Here is a 15727-nt window from a genome sequence, read left to right on the forward strand (position 1 = left end):
GGCAATACCAGAGAGAGGTCCAAGCTCTCTGAACACATAAAGTTTTCCATCTTTAGACACCGGGCCAAGATGGAGGAGACCCAGCAAATACAAGGAAGCTTGCTCTTGGTTTCTGAATACTGCAGTTAAAAGAATCAAAGTGCACAAAAGCCCAGAGAGAAGTCATCCCTATTTCTAAGCAATGCCCAAATCGAGCTCACACAGGCTTCTGCTTTCTGATCTTCGAATCCAGGCCAAGACGTGAGGGCACAAAGCTACTCACCCTTTCTTCAGCCAAATAAAATCCATAGACACATCTTCACAATGAAGCTTGAAACCAGTCAAGCACTCTTTATTAAAAAAAAAAAAAAAAAGAAAGAAAAGTCTAATGGTAAAGTATATAGTTTATACATGCTACAGCTAACTCATTGTTCATCGCCCCTCCCCCTCACATTATATATGTTCATGTGTTTTTGTGTGTGTGTGTGAAAAGGAAACAAAAAACACCACCAGAATTTGTCAGCTTGCCACGGGTACGAGGAGTACTGAGATACCCAGAGACCTCCAGCATCATCCTGGGAGCAGACACCAGGTGGTGGGCAATGCTGTCAGTGCCCACTGTTCTGGAGACATGCCAGAAACATCCTAGTTACTTGGTGGCTTCCTGAAGCAGGAAATGTGGGTTGTAGCCAAGGTGACCATTGTGTCATCACCCCCTGAGAATGAAGGGGGCTGGCTATTAACGATTTCTTGGGCACAATGGCATAGACAGGCACACACCGGGATAAAATATGGACACCTTTAGTTGTGTTAGGATTGCTTATTGCTGTAGTAAGCCTGGCAGGGGCACCTCCTTTTGTATGTTTATAAAGACCAGGAAGTGAAGGATGCTGGCCGTGGCACTGGGTTTGGTCTCTTTAAGGACAACAGAAGTTGAGTCCCTTGTCCCCGAGTGGAGCCAAAAAGGCTGACTTTGGAGTATAGATAGAAGTGGCAGAGAAGGTAGGATGCTGGCACACAATGGGTGGCTTGAGAACTTGGCAAGGTAGCACCAGAAAGCCGATGTTACCCCCAGGGGCTGGATGGTACAATCTGGGGTTGGGCCACTCTGGAGCCCATTCGATTTAACCCTGCAGCTCCACAGCTCTGTGATCTTCACGGGCTGAGGCGCATCTGGACGTGAGAAGCTTAGCCAAGTTAGGAGCAATTCCTGCAGGCCACGGGAGGGCTCTCTGCACCCTCAGGCCTCAGTGCCAGCCAGTCTCCTCCTCTTTCAGGCCCCACGGTCTGACGATAGGTCATCTTTGGTCTATGTCATATATGGCTGTTTGCAGCAGAAGCCCTGAAGGGTGGGCCTGGAAAATCAAGGAGGGGACAAGACTGCCACACGTGACTCAGGCTGTTTTGTGTCCAATGTCACAGCCCAAAGTGAAGGGCGAGACCTCCCAGAGAGCAGCCCGAGACTCAAACAGAGGATGGGAGCTGAGCCGGGCCACGCACGCGCCTGTTCTTGATGTTGACTTGCCAGCTATTTGAGGGCAGGAGCCATTTCTTCTCCATCCCACTGAGTACAAACTGAATGAATACTAGACTGTCCCATCTCTCAGCCTAAGCAGAGGGCCTTCCAAACTGGGGAGATTTGGCACTGGTCCTTTAATGTGGCAAGTTTGTTTTCCTACATTCTATTTGATGAGGAAATCCCCAGTGTGCCCAGAAATGTTTTAAGGCCAAGAACTTGGCCTAAGAAACCAATCACAGCGAGAGGCTTTGACGCCTAACACACCTCCTGGAAGCCTGGCAGGGCTCCAGCTGCAGCCCAGCTCTCCCCAAGTCTCATCCTGAGACTGGGACATAAATCCATCAAATGGCAAATAAATTCAGAGTAAAAAACTTGAGCAAAGGCTTATTTTAGGCCCTAAAACTGTTTTTCCCAAAGATTTAGTGTTACCACGAGCTGTAGTCTTACCCTAAGATGTAAGATAAGATAGCCATCCCAAGGATACCTGCCTTTTTTTGGACTGGCATTTGGCCTGTGACCTACTGACGTGTGTGACTGTGGGGCCGGGGAGGAAAAATCTAAATTAAGAGGGAGGGTCACTGCTTCCCTGAAAGCAACATCAACATTTCACTGCTGATGGCAGAGGAAAGGTCATGGGCCCTGGGGAGAAAAATTCCCGGATTCAAGTCTTGGCTTGGTCACTGTTTGGATGATGCTGGGCATGTGACTTCATCCTCTGAACCCCAATGTTCTCACTGCAGATTGGGGCTGACCCTATGCACCTCACAGGGTTGAAGCGAAGAGGATGTTAAAGGAGGGAGTGTTGAGCACCGGTAACCTGCCCGGCGCTCGGCACGGCAGATACTCCTACGGCCCCAGGCCATTCCTATGACGTGTGCCACGGTGGTGACTCCAGGTCCAGGAAGTTTGCATTTGTTCCAGCAAAGGCTCACAGAGTGGTGGCTACAGTCCTGGATGGTGTAAACCTAGGTCCCCAGGGGAGGACAGCGAGGGAGCGCCCCTGGCCACCGGGACCACCCCTTGCAGCTACCTGGGGAAGTGCTGTCACTGCGATAGGAAGAGCTGGAGAGACAAGACCCAGGCTACAAAGGCATCCTCAAGAAAGAATGGTGAAGAGAGAGGAGTGTGGCTTTAGTACCTTCAGTTCATGTCAGAATAATAGTAAAAAGGCGAATTCTTTCAAGTGCAGGGAAAACTTTCTGCCCTGGAAAAGGGAGAAGCTGTCCTTCCCACCTAGCTGACCCCTCAGAGGAGGAGATGAGGTCAATGACAAACCCCTTCAGTGGAATCCGCACACAAGAACCCAAGCTCTTCACAGCCAGGCATGGAGCCACCCACGGCCTGGTCTTTACTCAGCGCCTGGCACATAGGCTCTCACAAAATAGTGAAAAGTTTCATGAAGGCAGAGAAAGAATTGGAAAAAAAAATTGAGAGTTCTGTCTTTTGAAAGGTAGTCAAATCCTACATAACAGCTTCACAAATGGTGTTTAAACCAACGTGGGTCAAAAACAGGGAAACATGCTACGGGGCCTCCCCCAAGACGAGGTGACCTTGGAGGGTGGGTGGCCCTCTCCCATTCTCTCTCCTGCCTCTGGCTGCTACTCACCCCTGCAAAGTTCTGGGCACAGGGCCAAGGGGCAAGCGGGTGCTGCAAGGGAACCTTGGAGCCCTGCCCCAGACTCTGGGGTGTGGGATGTACAGACCTGCTGAAGGAAGGAATAAAGATGCTACTGTGGATCAGGGGAGGCTCCTTCTCCTGCAGCAGCGTCCACAGCCCACGTGGCAGTGGGGGCGGGGGGCAGGACGGGAGTCGGGGGAGAGCGTAGAGGACTGTCTGCACATCAGTCCTTGGCACTGCGAGCAGCCCCCAGGAAGCCACAAGAGCATGGCAGCAGATGACGGCTCTGAGTCAGAGCCTCTGGGGCAGGACGGGGCTACTTCCTGTCCTGCAGGGAAGGGGGGGATAGGGTGTGTGCTGCCCTCTCACGTCGTTCCCCAGCCCTACCCCAGCCCAGGCAACCTGGGCCACAGGCTGTGGGCTAGGAGCCAGAAACCCTGGGTCCTGATTCTTGTTCTGTAGTGTAACTGTGCCTCTGTGTGCCTCAGTGAACCACATCAGTCAAATGGGTGCAAGGGCTGCCCTGGGTTCCTTCCCACGAGACCACAGAGAGGGAGAATGCGATGGAAAAAAAAGAAAAGGAAGAAAACTACTCTTCGAGAACCAGAGAGCAGCAGGAAGCAGCAGCAGAGAGAGACAGAAGGTTCTGCCTGGCCCCTGGGCTCCGCTATGGGGCTACTGCTTAACTCTGCTCAGTCTGCTGGAGATCCAGTCGCTGGCCCTTGAGCCACTGGGGCCCCTTGGGACTGGCATGTGAGACCACCTTGGCTCCCCTTGCTTCATAAGCTCTATCCCCCGGGGGGCACAAGCACAAGAGCAGGAAGCAGGGCTCCGTGGCAACACCAGGGTGCTGGGCAGCCCCTGGGTGGTGCAGCTGTGGGGGTTCAGGGCAGCCTTTAGCAGATGCCACAAGGGGTTGGAGGGGTGGTGGGAGCAGGAGCAGCCATGTGGCCCCCTGACACACACCCATGGCAGCCCACCGGTATCTCCCTCTCCCCCGCCTGGTTGGCTCTCACAGGGCACAGGCATGGAGGTCAGGCCAGCCTAGACTCACACCCCCTTCCCTCCTCTTCCCAGCTAGTGTGCCGTTGGGCACACCGAACCCCAGTTTCCTCATCTATAAAACAGGTACACTGGATCAGAGAGGGTTATTGTGAGGGCTCCACATGAAGGGAAAGTGCCAAGTACAGCGTTTGGCACCAATTAGCTACTCAGCAAAGAGGAGTTCCCAGGGGGTGTGGCCTGTGAAGGGTCCCCTTTCTCAAACGAACTTTGAGATTCTGGCACTAGGGAGGCAGAAGTGAAAGGCCCCCCAAAAGCCTTGGGGATTCTTGTTTAAATGCATTGGATTGGACCAGAGTCTGCAGCAGGAAAGTGAAGCATGCTTGTAGCTGGCTGCACTCCTCTAGAACTGATCACGGTCCCAGCACAGAAGGGAGGACGGCTGGGCGGGCCTCCAGGCCCCATGCCTGGGGCAGCTGCATCTGCTTGAACCTGAGAGGCCCGGGGACCTAAGGCCTTGGGCAAGAGGACACCTCCCTGGGATCAGCAACAGAGCCGACTTCTGCACGAGAAAGTTCTTTCTGGGACCAGGCATTTGGGAAGCGAGTGAATCAAGTCGCTGGACATGAACGAACTGGGTAGGAAGCTGGGGACATTCTTAGGACTCTGTCTGATCCGAGCAACGAGAAACCGTTTCTGCAGTTTCTCCAGATGATGGGTTCTGGTCCCAGAAGCCTCAGAGAGTCAGGGTCCCACTGCTGGGTGGGCAGCAAGCTGCTGGGCAGGAATGCCACTGGCCTTAAGGCAGGGATGTTGAGTCAAGAGAAAGGGGTGTGGCCTCGAAGCCTCCAGGGGATGCTATGATGGGAGGGATCACTCTCCAGCGGGAAAGAAACCACAGTATTCCATTCTTCCTTCCTTTGACGTTGCGTGGAGGATGATAAATTAAGAGGCATATTAAATATGTGGGTAAAGCCAGCAGGGACACGCAAGACCTCCAGGCAGGAGAGGAGGCGGCTAGGGCTTCTTTCTGAGATAGTTGGAAGGAATCCACCCTTCCCAGGACGGGGCCCCACTCTGGACCTGGCAGAACCACCAGCCGCTGCTGTTCTTTTCCCGGACCTCGAACACCGTCCCCTCCTGGAAGCTGCTGGTATCTTGGTCTCCTTCAAAGTTGGCCACGGCCACGTACAAGTCCTTCGGGCCGTCGGTGCTGGGGAAGGGGCCTGCAGCCACTTTCTCCTTGTTTTCTCCCGTCTTGCCCATCATCCGTGGCCCCAGCCCACCTTTGCCTCGCATGTCATCCTGGCCCCCTGAGGAGTTGGAGAGAAAAGGTTTGGCTTTCGGGGGGACAAGCAGGGCCCGGCCTGGGGCAGGAGCTGCCTTGCCTTCACTGCTCTCCCGCTGCGGCCCTCTGACCTCTGGAAGGGGCCCTCTGACCTCTGGAAGAGGCCCTCTGACCTCTGGAAGTGGACCTCTGACCTCTGGAAGGGGCCTAGATGATGAGGAGGTTTTCTTGGGGGGTGGCGGTCTCCGAGGTGGGACCACAGGTCTCTGGAGGGATGCCTCTTGGAGAGGGACTGGCGTGGCCTTGGGCACAGGATCGGTGGTCTTGGCTGGCCTTGGAGGGGCTCTGCAGGGCGCCTCCTTTGGGCTGGGCCCCTCCTGCTTGCTCGTCCTGTCCTGGGCACGGCCAGGCCCCTCCCCTGGAGGGAAGCCACGAATGAAGGCCCCGTCCTGGCCTCCTCCCGCCTGGTGGCTGCTCTCTCCGTCTACAGAGGCCTTCTCCTGGGACTTGGCAGGCCTGAGCTTGCTCCGGAGGTTACAGATGTCCACTTGGTCTTCGCCCTGAGGTGGCTCTGTCCTGGGGGAAGGAGCTGGTTTTGGCCTAACCTGAGGTTTGGACTTCAAGAAAAGGTTCTGGGGAACGGCTTCCGGCTTCTCCTCCGGCAGGCCAGCTTTGGATTTGGAGACAGGTCGCAGGCTGGGCTTCTTCACCTCCTTGGCCAGCACTCTGTGGCCGCACTCCAGCCCTGTCTCATTTTTCAGCTGGAACAACTTGCTTTTCTCAGGTTTGGGCTCTGCTTTCCTGCTGTCCCGGGCTGGCAGGGCGTGTTTGGCTGGGATCATTGGCAAGATCATGCCAGGTGGCTTGGGTGAGGAACCCCTGAACTGCTCCATCCTCTGCCGCTCCTGCAGTTCCTCTTCCGACTTGATGATGGATTCTTTCCGGGGAGGGAGGCTGGGTTTCTCCTCCAGGTCGGGGTCTGAGATCTCCTCGTAGCCTGCACACGAAGACGTGTCTGAAGACGCCTTCCTCAGCACCTCCTTACCACCCTTCCAGTCTTTGGCCCACGGCGTCCCGGAGTCCCCTGCGCTGTGCGGGGCGTCGGGCAGGGGCCGGGAGGGGCCGCTGGCTTCACTGCCCGAGCTGTTTTCCATTGCTGCTGCGTCCCCCAGCCGGAGCTGTGCCACCTCGTTGGGCAATGGAGCCAGGAAGTTGGGTCTTGAGGCATTGCTAGTCTTCTTATACTTGTCAATGAAGGTCGCTGGGGCCCATCCCTCCTTATCTTCAATCTGAATGTACCACCAGCCGCTTAAGTTCTTCTCAATCACCTGAAAGGGAGGGCAGAGGAAAGCTCTGAGTAAGAATGGAGGCAGGGCCAGGGGCCAGGGTGGGCCGGGAGAGCCCACGTGCGACTGAGGCTCTACAATCAGAGACTTTACATTCGGCAGGTTCCCAGACTGTATCTACCAGGCGGACCATCTATGGAGACTGCTGTGTATAAGAAACATCTTACACAGGGGTAGGTGCTTGTCTACTTTAGGATTCCTCAAAAAAGCAGTCCTTGAGACATGAACTCTGGTGTAGGTAGGTAATTTGAGAGATGGTTCCAGGAAGCGGAAGTGAGGAAAGGGAGGGCCAATTAGGAACAGGTTAAGGCTCTAGGCCTACTACTACTACTAAGTCACTTCAGTCGTGTCCGACTCTGTGCGACCCCAGAGACGGCAGCCCACCAGGCTCCCCCATCCCTGGGATTCTCCAGGGAAGAACACTGGCGTGGGTTGCCATTTCCTTCTCCAATGCAGGAAAGTGAAAAGTGAAAGTGAAGTCGCTCAGTCGTGTGCGACTCTTAGCGACCCCATGGACTGCAGCCTATCAGGCTCCTCCATCCATGGGATTTTCCAGGCAAAAGTACAGGAGTGGGGTGCCATTGCCTTCTCTGAAGGCTCTAGGCCAGCGGGGCTTAATTCAACAGGACCCTATGAGAGACAGTGCAGAATCAGACACGGGGTGGGGACACTGACCTCCTGACTCCTAGTCCTCCCACCGCCTGGACATTAACCTCCCCCCTTTCGGGGTGGTGCGCTCAGGCGAGCATAGGGGGTGGGAAGCAGTCAGGGGGCGGGGATGCAGGGCAGTCCACCAGCAGCGTCTGCTAAAATTCTGAAGTGGTTCAAGACAAACCCCCAGTACAGCCCAAACTAGCCTTGATCATTGCTCCTTTGGTTGAGCACCAGACAAAGATGCTGGCTGGTGTTTACAGGCATGGTGTATGAAAAACGTGCATCGTTAACTGTGGGAGTCACACCCGCTCCTGTTTGGATACAGGGGAACTGATGCTGATGGAAGTTTAACAGACCCCCTCTCATCTCTCTATCCCTCTGGGACACAGGCTCATTGACTGGCTTATTGACTGGAATGGTGGGTAGAATCACTCATATTATTTAAGATCTTATGTTTCCTGTCTCCTTTTTGTTTAGAACCATGTGGCTGAATTCACATGGGTGAAAAATGTACATGCTCGATATTATGGGCTGCATTGAGGCGCCTCCCACCCCCGCCCCGCATTCACACACTAAGCCCTAACCTCCCTACCTTAGACCGTGACTATATTTGAAAACAGAGCTTTTAAAGAGGTAATTAGGTTAAAACAGGGTCGTTGGGGTGGGGTTGTGAATTGTTATCCTTTTAAGAGGAGATTAGGACACAGAACATCCAGCGTGAGGGGAGACCACGTGTGAACCCAGGGAAGTGACCGGCTGTGAACCAAGAAGAGGCTAAACCTGACACCTTGACCTTGAACATCCAGCCTTAAGAATATGAGAAAATACACCTCTGCTGTTTAAACCAACCAGTCTGTGGTCTTTGGTGAGGGCAGCGAGGGCAAACGAATACACAGCAATACGTCAGCAGGCTCTGTGCACAGGAGAGCTGACTAATCATTACAGCCACCCGAGAAGACAGGGATTTTCACGCCATTGTCCACTTGCAGAGCTGAGCCCCATGAGAGCTGAAGGACTCACAGAGGCTCACACGGAATATCAGGGGTGGAGGTGGGAGTCTAAGGCTGGGGAGCAGGCTCCAGAGCCTGGGTCTTTACCACAACCCAGCCCTGCCCTGGAAAGTGGACCCTGCTTGGGGCGGGGGGAGGGAAATGGTGCCTGAGGTGAGAAACCCCTGAGGCAGAGGGCTGTGGGTGCAGTTCTGCTGTTGCGCTCTGCTGCCCAGACCACAGAGGAAGGGCAGCCACAGACCCAGCGCAGGAGCAGAGGCTGGGCTTGGTTCTGGCCGCCTGAACAGCCCCGCTCAGGCCCGGGCCTGAGACGCCATGCCACAAAACAGAGAGGAGGGGAAGAACAATCATGCCCACGAGCAGGGTTTCCATGATGACCACAGAAGGGAATGTGCAGCAGCGCTTGGTAAAGGAGGGCAAATGCTACCTACTAGTAATTCAACTTCAGGGGAGAGCACTGGGAGCGCAGCAGGCACGTGGCAGGCAGATATTTAACACGTCCCATTGGAGTCTCTCCAGGAAAGGGTAATGAGAAATGGAAGTCTCTTATGTGCAGGTGGCCAGCATCTTACCAACACATGCTAGCTCTGGTGATGATTACAGGTGATTCTTGGTGTACAAGTCATTGCTGGCACATCCATAAATTTAAACTCTAAGTATGTACATAAGCGAATGAAAACAGAACAGCAATCAAACTAATACATCAGGGAGGGTTTGCTGAGCTTACACTCTACCATGTACCGTGGCGGAAGCTCTAAACATTTTTGTTCTTTTTAGTTTTGTTGTTGTTAAAAGGTAATTTTAATTTATCCTTTTCTAGAATTTACTTTTATTTATTTATTTGACTGCACGGAGTCTTAGTCGTGGCGTGCAGGATGCAGCATGTGAACGCTTAGTTGCGGCCTGTGGGGTCTAGTTCCCTGACCAGGGGTGGAACCCAGGCCCCCTGGACCACCAGGAAGTCCCTGTGTATCTGTGTTCTTAATCATCACGTATGGTAGTTTTCACTTACTAGAGAGAAGCTATGAGCTACTGTGAATACAGACATACCTTGTTTTCTTGTGCTTCACTCAATTGTGCTCTACAGATACTGCATTTTTTTTTTTTAAACAAATTGAAGGTCTGTGGCAACCCTGCATTGAGCAAGTCTACTGGTGCCATTTTTTCAACAGCAGTTGCTCCCTTCATATCTTCCTGTCACATTTTGGCCATTCTCACTACAGGACTGGAAAAGGTCAGTTTTCATTCCAATCCCAAAGAAGTGCAATGCCAAAGAATGTTCAAACTACTGTGCAATTGCACTTATCTCAGATGCTAGCAAGGTTATGCTCAAAATCCTTCAGGCTAGGCTTCATCTGTATGCGAGAACTTCCAGATGTACAAGCTGGGTTTACAAAAGGCAGAAGAACCAAAGATCAATTTGCCAACACTCCTTGGATCACAGGGAAAGCTAGGGAATTCCAGAAAAACATCCACTTCTTTTTCAATGATTATGCTGAAGTCTTCGACTGCGTACTTGTTGTGTGTGCCTGTGTTTAGTTGCTCGGTCCTGTCTGCCTCTCTGCCACCCTTTGGACTGTAGTCCACCAGGCTTCTCTGTCCATGGAGTTTTCAGGCAAGGATACTGGACTGGGTTGCCATTTCCTCCTCCAAGGGATCTTCCTGACCCAGGGTTCAAACCCACGACTCCTGTGTCTCCTGCATTACAGGTGGATTATTTACCCAGTGAGCCGTCAGGGAAGCCTTTGACTGTGTGGATCACAACAAATTGGAAAACTCTTAAAGAGATGGGAACACCAGACCACCTTATCTGTTTCCTGAGAATTCTGTATGCAGGTCAAGAAACAACAGTTAAAACTGAATATGGGACAACTGACTGGTTCAAAATTGGGAAAGGAGTATGACAAGGTTGTATACTGTCACTCTGCTTATTTAATTTATATGCAGAGTACATCATCAGAGAAGGCAATAGCACCCCACTCCAGTACTTTGCCTGGAAAATCCCATGGAAGGAGGAGCCTGGTAGGCTGCAGTCCATGGGGTGGCTAAGAGTCGGACATGACTGAGCGACTTCACTTTCACTTTTCACTTTCCTGCATTGGAGAAGGAAATGGCAACCCACTCCAGTGTTCTTCCCTGGAGAATCCCAGGGACGGGGGAGCCTGGTGGGCTGCCGTCTATGGGGTCACACAGAGTCAAACACGACTGAAGTGACTTAGCAGTAGTACATCATGCAAAATGCTGAGCTAGATGAAGCACAAGCTGGAATCAAGATTGCTGGAAGAGACATCAACAACCTCAGGTATGTAGATGATACCACTCTAATGGCAGAAAGTGAAGAGGAACTAAAGAGTCTCTTGATGAGGGTGAAAGAGGAGAGTGAAAAAGCTTATTAAAATTCAACATTTAAAAAATGAAGATGATGACATCCAGTCCCATCATTTCATGGCAAACAGGGAACAAATGGACGCAGTGAAAGATTTTCTCTTGGCCTCCAAAATCACTGTGGACAGTGACTGCAGCCATGAAATTAAAAGACGTATGTTCTTTGGAAGGAAAGCTATGACCAACCTAGACAGCATATTAAAAAGCAGAGACATCACTTTGCTAACAAAGGTCCACCTAGTAAAAGCCATGGTTTTTCCAGTAGTCATGTATGGATGTGAGAGTTGGACCATAAAGAAGACTGAGTGCCAAGGAATTGGTGCTTTCAAATTGTGGTGCTGGAGAGGATCTTCAGAATTGCTTGGACTGCAAGAAGGTCAAACCAGTTTATCTGAAAGGAAATCACCCTGAATATTCATTGGAAGGACTGATGCTGAAAGTGAGGCTCCAATGCTATGGCCTCCTGATGCCAATAGCTAATTCATGGAGAAGACCCTGATGCTGGGAAAGACTGAAGGCAAAAGGAGAAGGGGACAGCAGAGGATGAGATAGTTAGATAGCATCATTGACTCAATGGACATGAATTTGAGCAAACTCAGGGAGATGGTGAAGGACAGAGGAGCCTGGGGGGCTGAAGTCCATGGGGCTGCAAAGAGTCTGACAGGACTTAGTGACTGAACAACATCATATTTCAAACTCTTTCATTGTTATCATATAAGTAATGGTGATCTGTGATCAGTGATCTTTGGTGTCATTGTTACAAGAAGATTATGACTCACTGAAGTTTCAGATGGCTGGTAACATTATTTTAAGCAATTAAGTGTTTTTAAAATTAAAGTCTGCACATTTTTTTTTAGACATAATGCTTAATGGACTACAGTGTAGTGTCAACATAACATTTTTTTTTTGGCTCTGCTGTTTGGCATGTGGAATCTTAGTTCCCTGACTAGGGACTGAACCCACAGTCCCTGAAGTGGAAGCATACAGCCCTAACCACTGGAGCACCAGGGAATTCCAACACGATTTTTATATGCACTGGGAAACCAAAACATTCACGTGACTCGCTTTATTGTAATTTGGCTTTATAGTGGTAATCTGGAACTGAACCTGCGGTATCTCCAAGGTTGGCTTGTAAAAGCAAATGCAAAATCACAAGAATGGAGATGAAAGAAAAGAGCATGGACTTTCAAACAGGAGAGATCTAAGCTCAAATCCTACCTCCACCACTTCCTAGATATGTAACTTTGGACATTTACCTAACCTCTCTTTGTCTCAAACACATGTATAAAATGGGCTAAACATATCATCAACCTCTTGGGACTTCTGTGAAGATTAGTTATCCAGGATATAAGGGATCTGGCACAGACAAGTGCCTGTATCATCATATCATCACTAGTTAAACATGTCTTGAAGATACATAGACCACACAAAGAACTAAGCTATTCCTGTAGCTACACTGCTAGAATGCTGTGCTTCCATTAATGAATTCTGAAACTAAGATGGTGTTGAATTGAACCAGGAAGCAAAACTGAAAGAGAAGAAAACAAAGGATAACAGTGTTTATCATGTTAAGAGAAGACTACCTGGTTAAACCAAAAACTTCAGAGACAACTATTTCTCACCTGAGTCCTTCAAGTCACCACTCCCAGAACCTATGCCAACATCATAGAACAATAAAGCAGAGAAGTTTCAAGGATGGGTTACATTTGTGCTTCTGGAAAAGAATGCTGGCTATGTGAGCTATTTATTGGCTCAGCTTGAGCAAAAGCAGACAGGATAAAAGCCAGAAACAAGAAAGGGGAATGGGTCTGCTTGAAGTGGGGTTGGGGCCTTGAAGGGAGACTCCCCAGCTCCCCAGAAAACCCCAGGGATCCACTCACTACCTATGGCACACAGTCAGCCCTCAGCATCAGCACAGTGTCTGGGATTCCCTGGTGGATTTTGTAACGTTCTAAGCCAATGAGTGCTGGTACTTATCAGCAAATGTCCTGTTAGCTGGCATGCTCAAACAGTGGTGTGTGTTTGCACAAAATCCTGGAAACTCCTCGTCTTAAAGGAAAAGGTTTTATCATGGTTTTCAGCACTCTTGGGGAAAAAAGCAAAACACTTTTATAATTTGCAAAGCGGACTTCTGGTTTCAAGATGGGAGATGGAATGAACAGCAGTTTTCTTTTAGTGCAATAAAGCCAGGAAATGAATAAACGAACACAAAGCCAAGCTCAGAAGGAGGCAGACAAGAAGTCGGTGGACCAGGAATTGTGAGGAATCACTAATGGATGGAAGCTGTAAGTGGGGTCAGTGGCCCAGGAATGCTACGGGAGTTCTGCCGCAAACGGCCTGCCAGGCTTCCAGGAGGTGGAATCTGGGAGTAGTGAGGTCCGGGGGGAAGTCACCGGGGATTGATTACCCGTGATACCAGGGCAGAAGCAACCACGCTGGTTGACCCCTCTGTGCCCTCCACTCCGTTTCTGTAAAGCAGGTGGAGAGAACGAAGTGATTGCTCACAAGTGGAAACAGTGGAAAGGTAAGCTTGGGTCAGAGACATGACACTGCTCATCGTCTCTAATCTGGCCCTGAAGCCACTGGAAGTCAACCAGCCCCTGGAGATACTCCCCAGCTGGGCTTTTGACTGTCTGTCGCCTCTTTTTGTACAGCCCAAGTACTAACACCATGAAAAGAACTGAAATAAATACCAACACCACTGCAAAGGATTTAACATTGAGGAAAGAGATCATGAACAGTAACACATTTAATATTCTTAGATAAAGAACAGTATAGAAATCATGAAAGAATAGGCTATTGTGAAACATGAACAGGTAACTATGAAAAAGAATTGGTAAGAGCTTTTGGAAATAAAAATGATAATTGCTGAAATAAAATAATAAAGAGACTGAATTGTTTAAAAAAAAAAAACAATTAATGGACTAAAAGATGAAGCAGAATACGCCAGGAATGCAGAACAAAGTGACGAAAATGAAAAAACGGAAAGTTAAGCGACATGGAGTTCTCATACCGTTTCATAACCATTCCAGAGGGGAAGAATAAAAAGAGCAAAGATAGTCAATATTTAATTACGTACAAGTGGGAAATTTTATAGGTAGATCTCCTAGTCCTACAATTGGAAAGATCCACCATATACTGATCAGGATAAAAATAAAGAAAGGTACCTAGACATGCTGTAGAGAAATGCCAGCATTTTAAAGACAGTGAGGAGCTCCTGAGAAAATCAGAGGAATGACAGCTAATGAGAAAGAACAAGGAACAGGTGATAGCAGCACCTGGCTAGCAACGGTCGACGCAAGAAGAGAATGGAATAATCTGTTCAGCACGCCAAGGGAAGACGACCGGAATTCAAAAGTCAATCCCTGAAGAATGGGGGAGGATAACATTCACTCATCATAATGCCAGGAAAGCATTATGGGACGTCCCTGGTGGTCCAGCGGTTAAGGATCCTCCCACCAATGAAGGAGACACAGGTTTGACCCCTGGTCTGGGAAGATTCCCTGCTTGCTGCAACTAGAGAAAGCCCGTGTGCAACAACAGAGACCCAGCACAGCCAAAAATAGGATTAAAACAAGAAAGCATTCTGGACACAGATAAGGGCCTGCCCTCAGTTAAGGACTGAAATGTATGGACCCATCGTGCATACGTGTGTGTTTGCAACGCTATGGACTGCAGCCTGCCAGGCTCCTCGTCCATGGAACCTTTCAGGCAAGAATACTGGAGTGGGTTGCCATTTCCTCCTCCAGGGGATCTTCCCAACCCAGGGATCAAACCCATGCCTCCGTGTCGGCAGGCGGATTCTTTACCACTGAGCCACTTGGGAACCCCATACAAACCCACAGAAACTACCAAAGGGTAGAGAAGGGACACCATTGTGAACCCAGGGAGGCTTCCCAGATGAGGCAGGGATATGAAGAATAAGTTGGATTTTGATATGCCAAGTTCCATTCAAAGAACGGCCTTGAGTGCTTTCCACGAGAAAGCAGGTAGTGGGCTAAGAGCTAGGTTAAAGGCAGAGAGGGATAGGGAAGCCTAGCGTGCTGCAGTCCATGGGGTCACAGAGACTCAGACATGACTTGGTGACTGAACAACAAAAGGCAGAGAGAGCAAGAGAGGTGGGGCAAGGGTTCAGACGAAAGCAGTGAAAATAAGGCTGATCAGTAGTGGGAGGAGGAACAGCCCTTGATGTGGAACGATGTTAAGGAACAGGCGTATGTTTCACACCAGAACATCAGTACATGTTTTACAACAGCAAAATGGGAGAAGTGGACATAGAATTTATCTTGAAACCCAAGCAGGATATCTTGAGAATTTGCTCTGTGGACTTGAAGTTAGTAAGAACAGATTGGGAGAAAAATAATAGGAGCAGATAAAGACCCTTTTAGAGTCTTGGAGGTACTTCTACTGTCCCCTCAGTTTCTCTGTGAGAATTGGGATTTGAATTTTATAAAAATAAGTTTGAGAGGCTTCAACTCAGGTTCTTTAAATACCACTTCAGACAGCCCCTCTGATGCCTGCATGGACTGAAGAGCACAGGGCGTAAAGCAGCTTGGGTGAGGCACGGGAAGCAGCTCCTCCAGGGCTCACCAGGCCACTGTCCCGGGACGCGAGAGGAAGACAGAGGGAGGCAGGCAGAGTTGGAGCTGGGGAAAAATGGTGGGTGCTTCAGAGGTCTAGAAAAGGGACTGAAGACCCTTAGGGGACTTCCTGGTGGTCTAGTGGTTAAGAATCCACCTTCCAAGCCTGGATGGGAGGGAAGTTTGGGGGAGAGTGGATACATGCATATGTACTGCTGAGTCCCTTGACTGTTAACCTGAAACTGTCACAGCATTGTTTGTTAATCAACTGTGGTGGTGTTCAGTCGCTCGGTCCTGTCTGACTCTATTCTTTGTGACCCCATGGACTGCAGCACACCAGGCTTCT

The 15727-nt window shown here is 50.2% G+C and overlaps 1 protein-coding gene across 1 annotated transcript in view; it reads right to left on the bottom strand.

Moving 5' to 3' along the window:
• Positions 1-304: 304 nt before the first annotated feature.
• The window catches only part of SH3PXD2B (SH3 and PX domains 2B), a 123674-nt gene continuing 108251 nt past the window's right edge, over positions 305-15727 (bottom strand). The window contains exon 13 of the mRNA XM_070357423.1: positions 305-6734. Coding sequence (XP_070213524.1) covers positions 5136-6734 — 1599 coding nt within the window. The 3' untranslated portion in view covers positions 305-5135. The remainder of the gene's footprint in view (positions 6735-15727) is intronic.

Source organism: Bos mutus, chromosome 20, assembly GCF_027580195.1.
Source record: "Bos mutus isolate GX-2022 chromosome 20, NWIPB_WYAK_1.1, whole genome shotgun sequence".
In the NCBI taxonomy this organism is placed as follows: Eukaryota; Metazoa; Chordata; class Mammalia; order Artiodactyla; family Bovidae; genus Bos; species Bos mutus.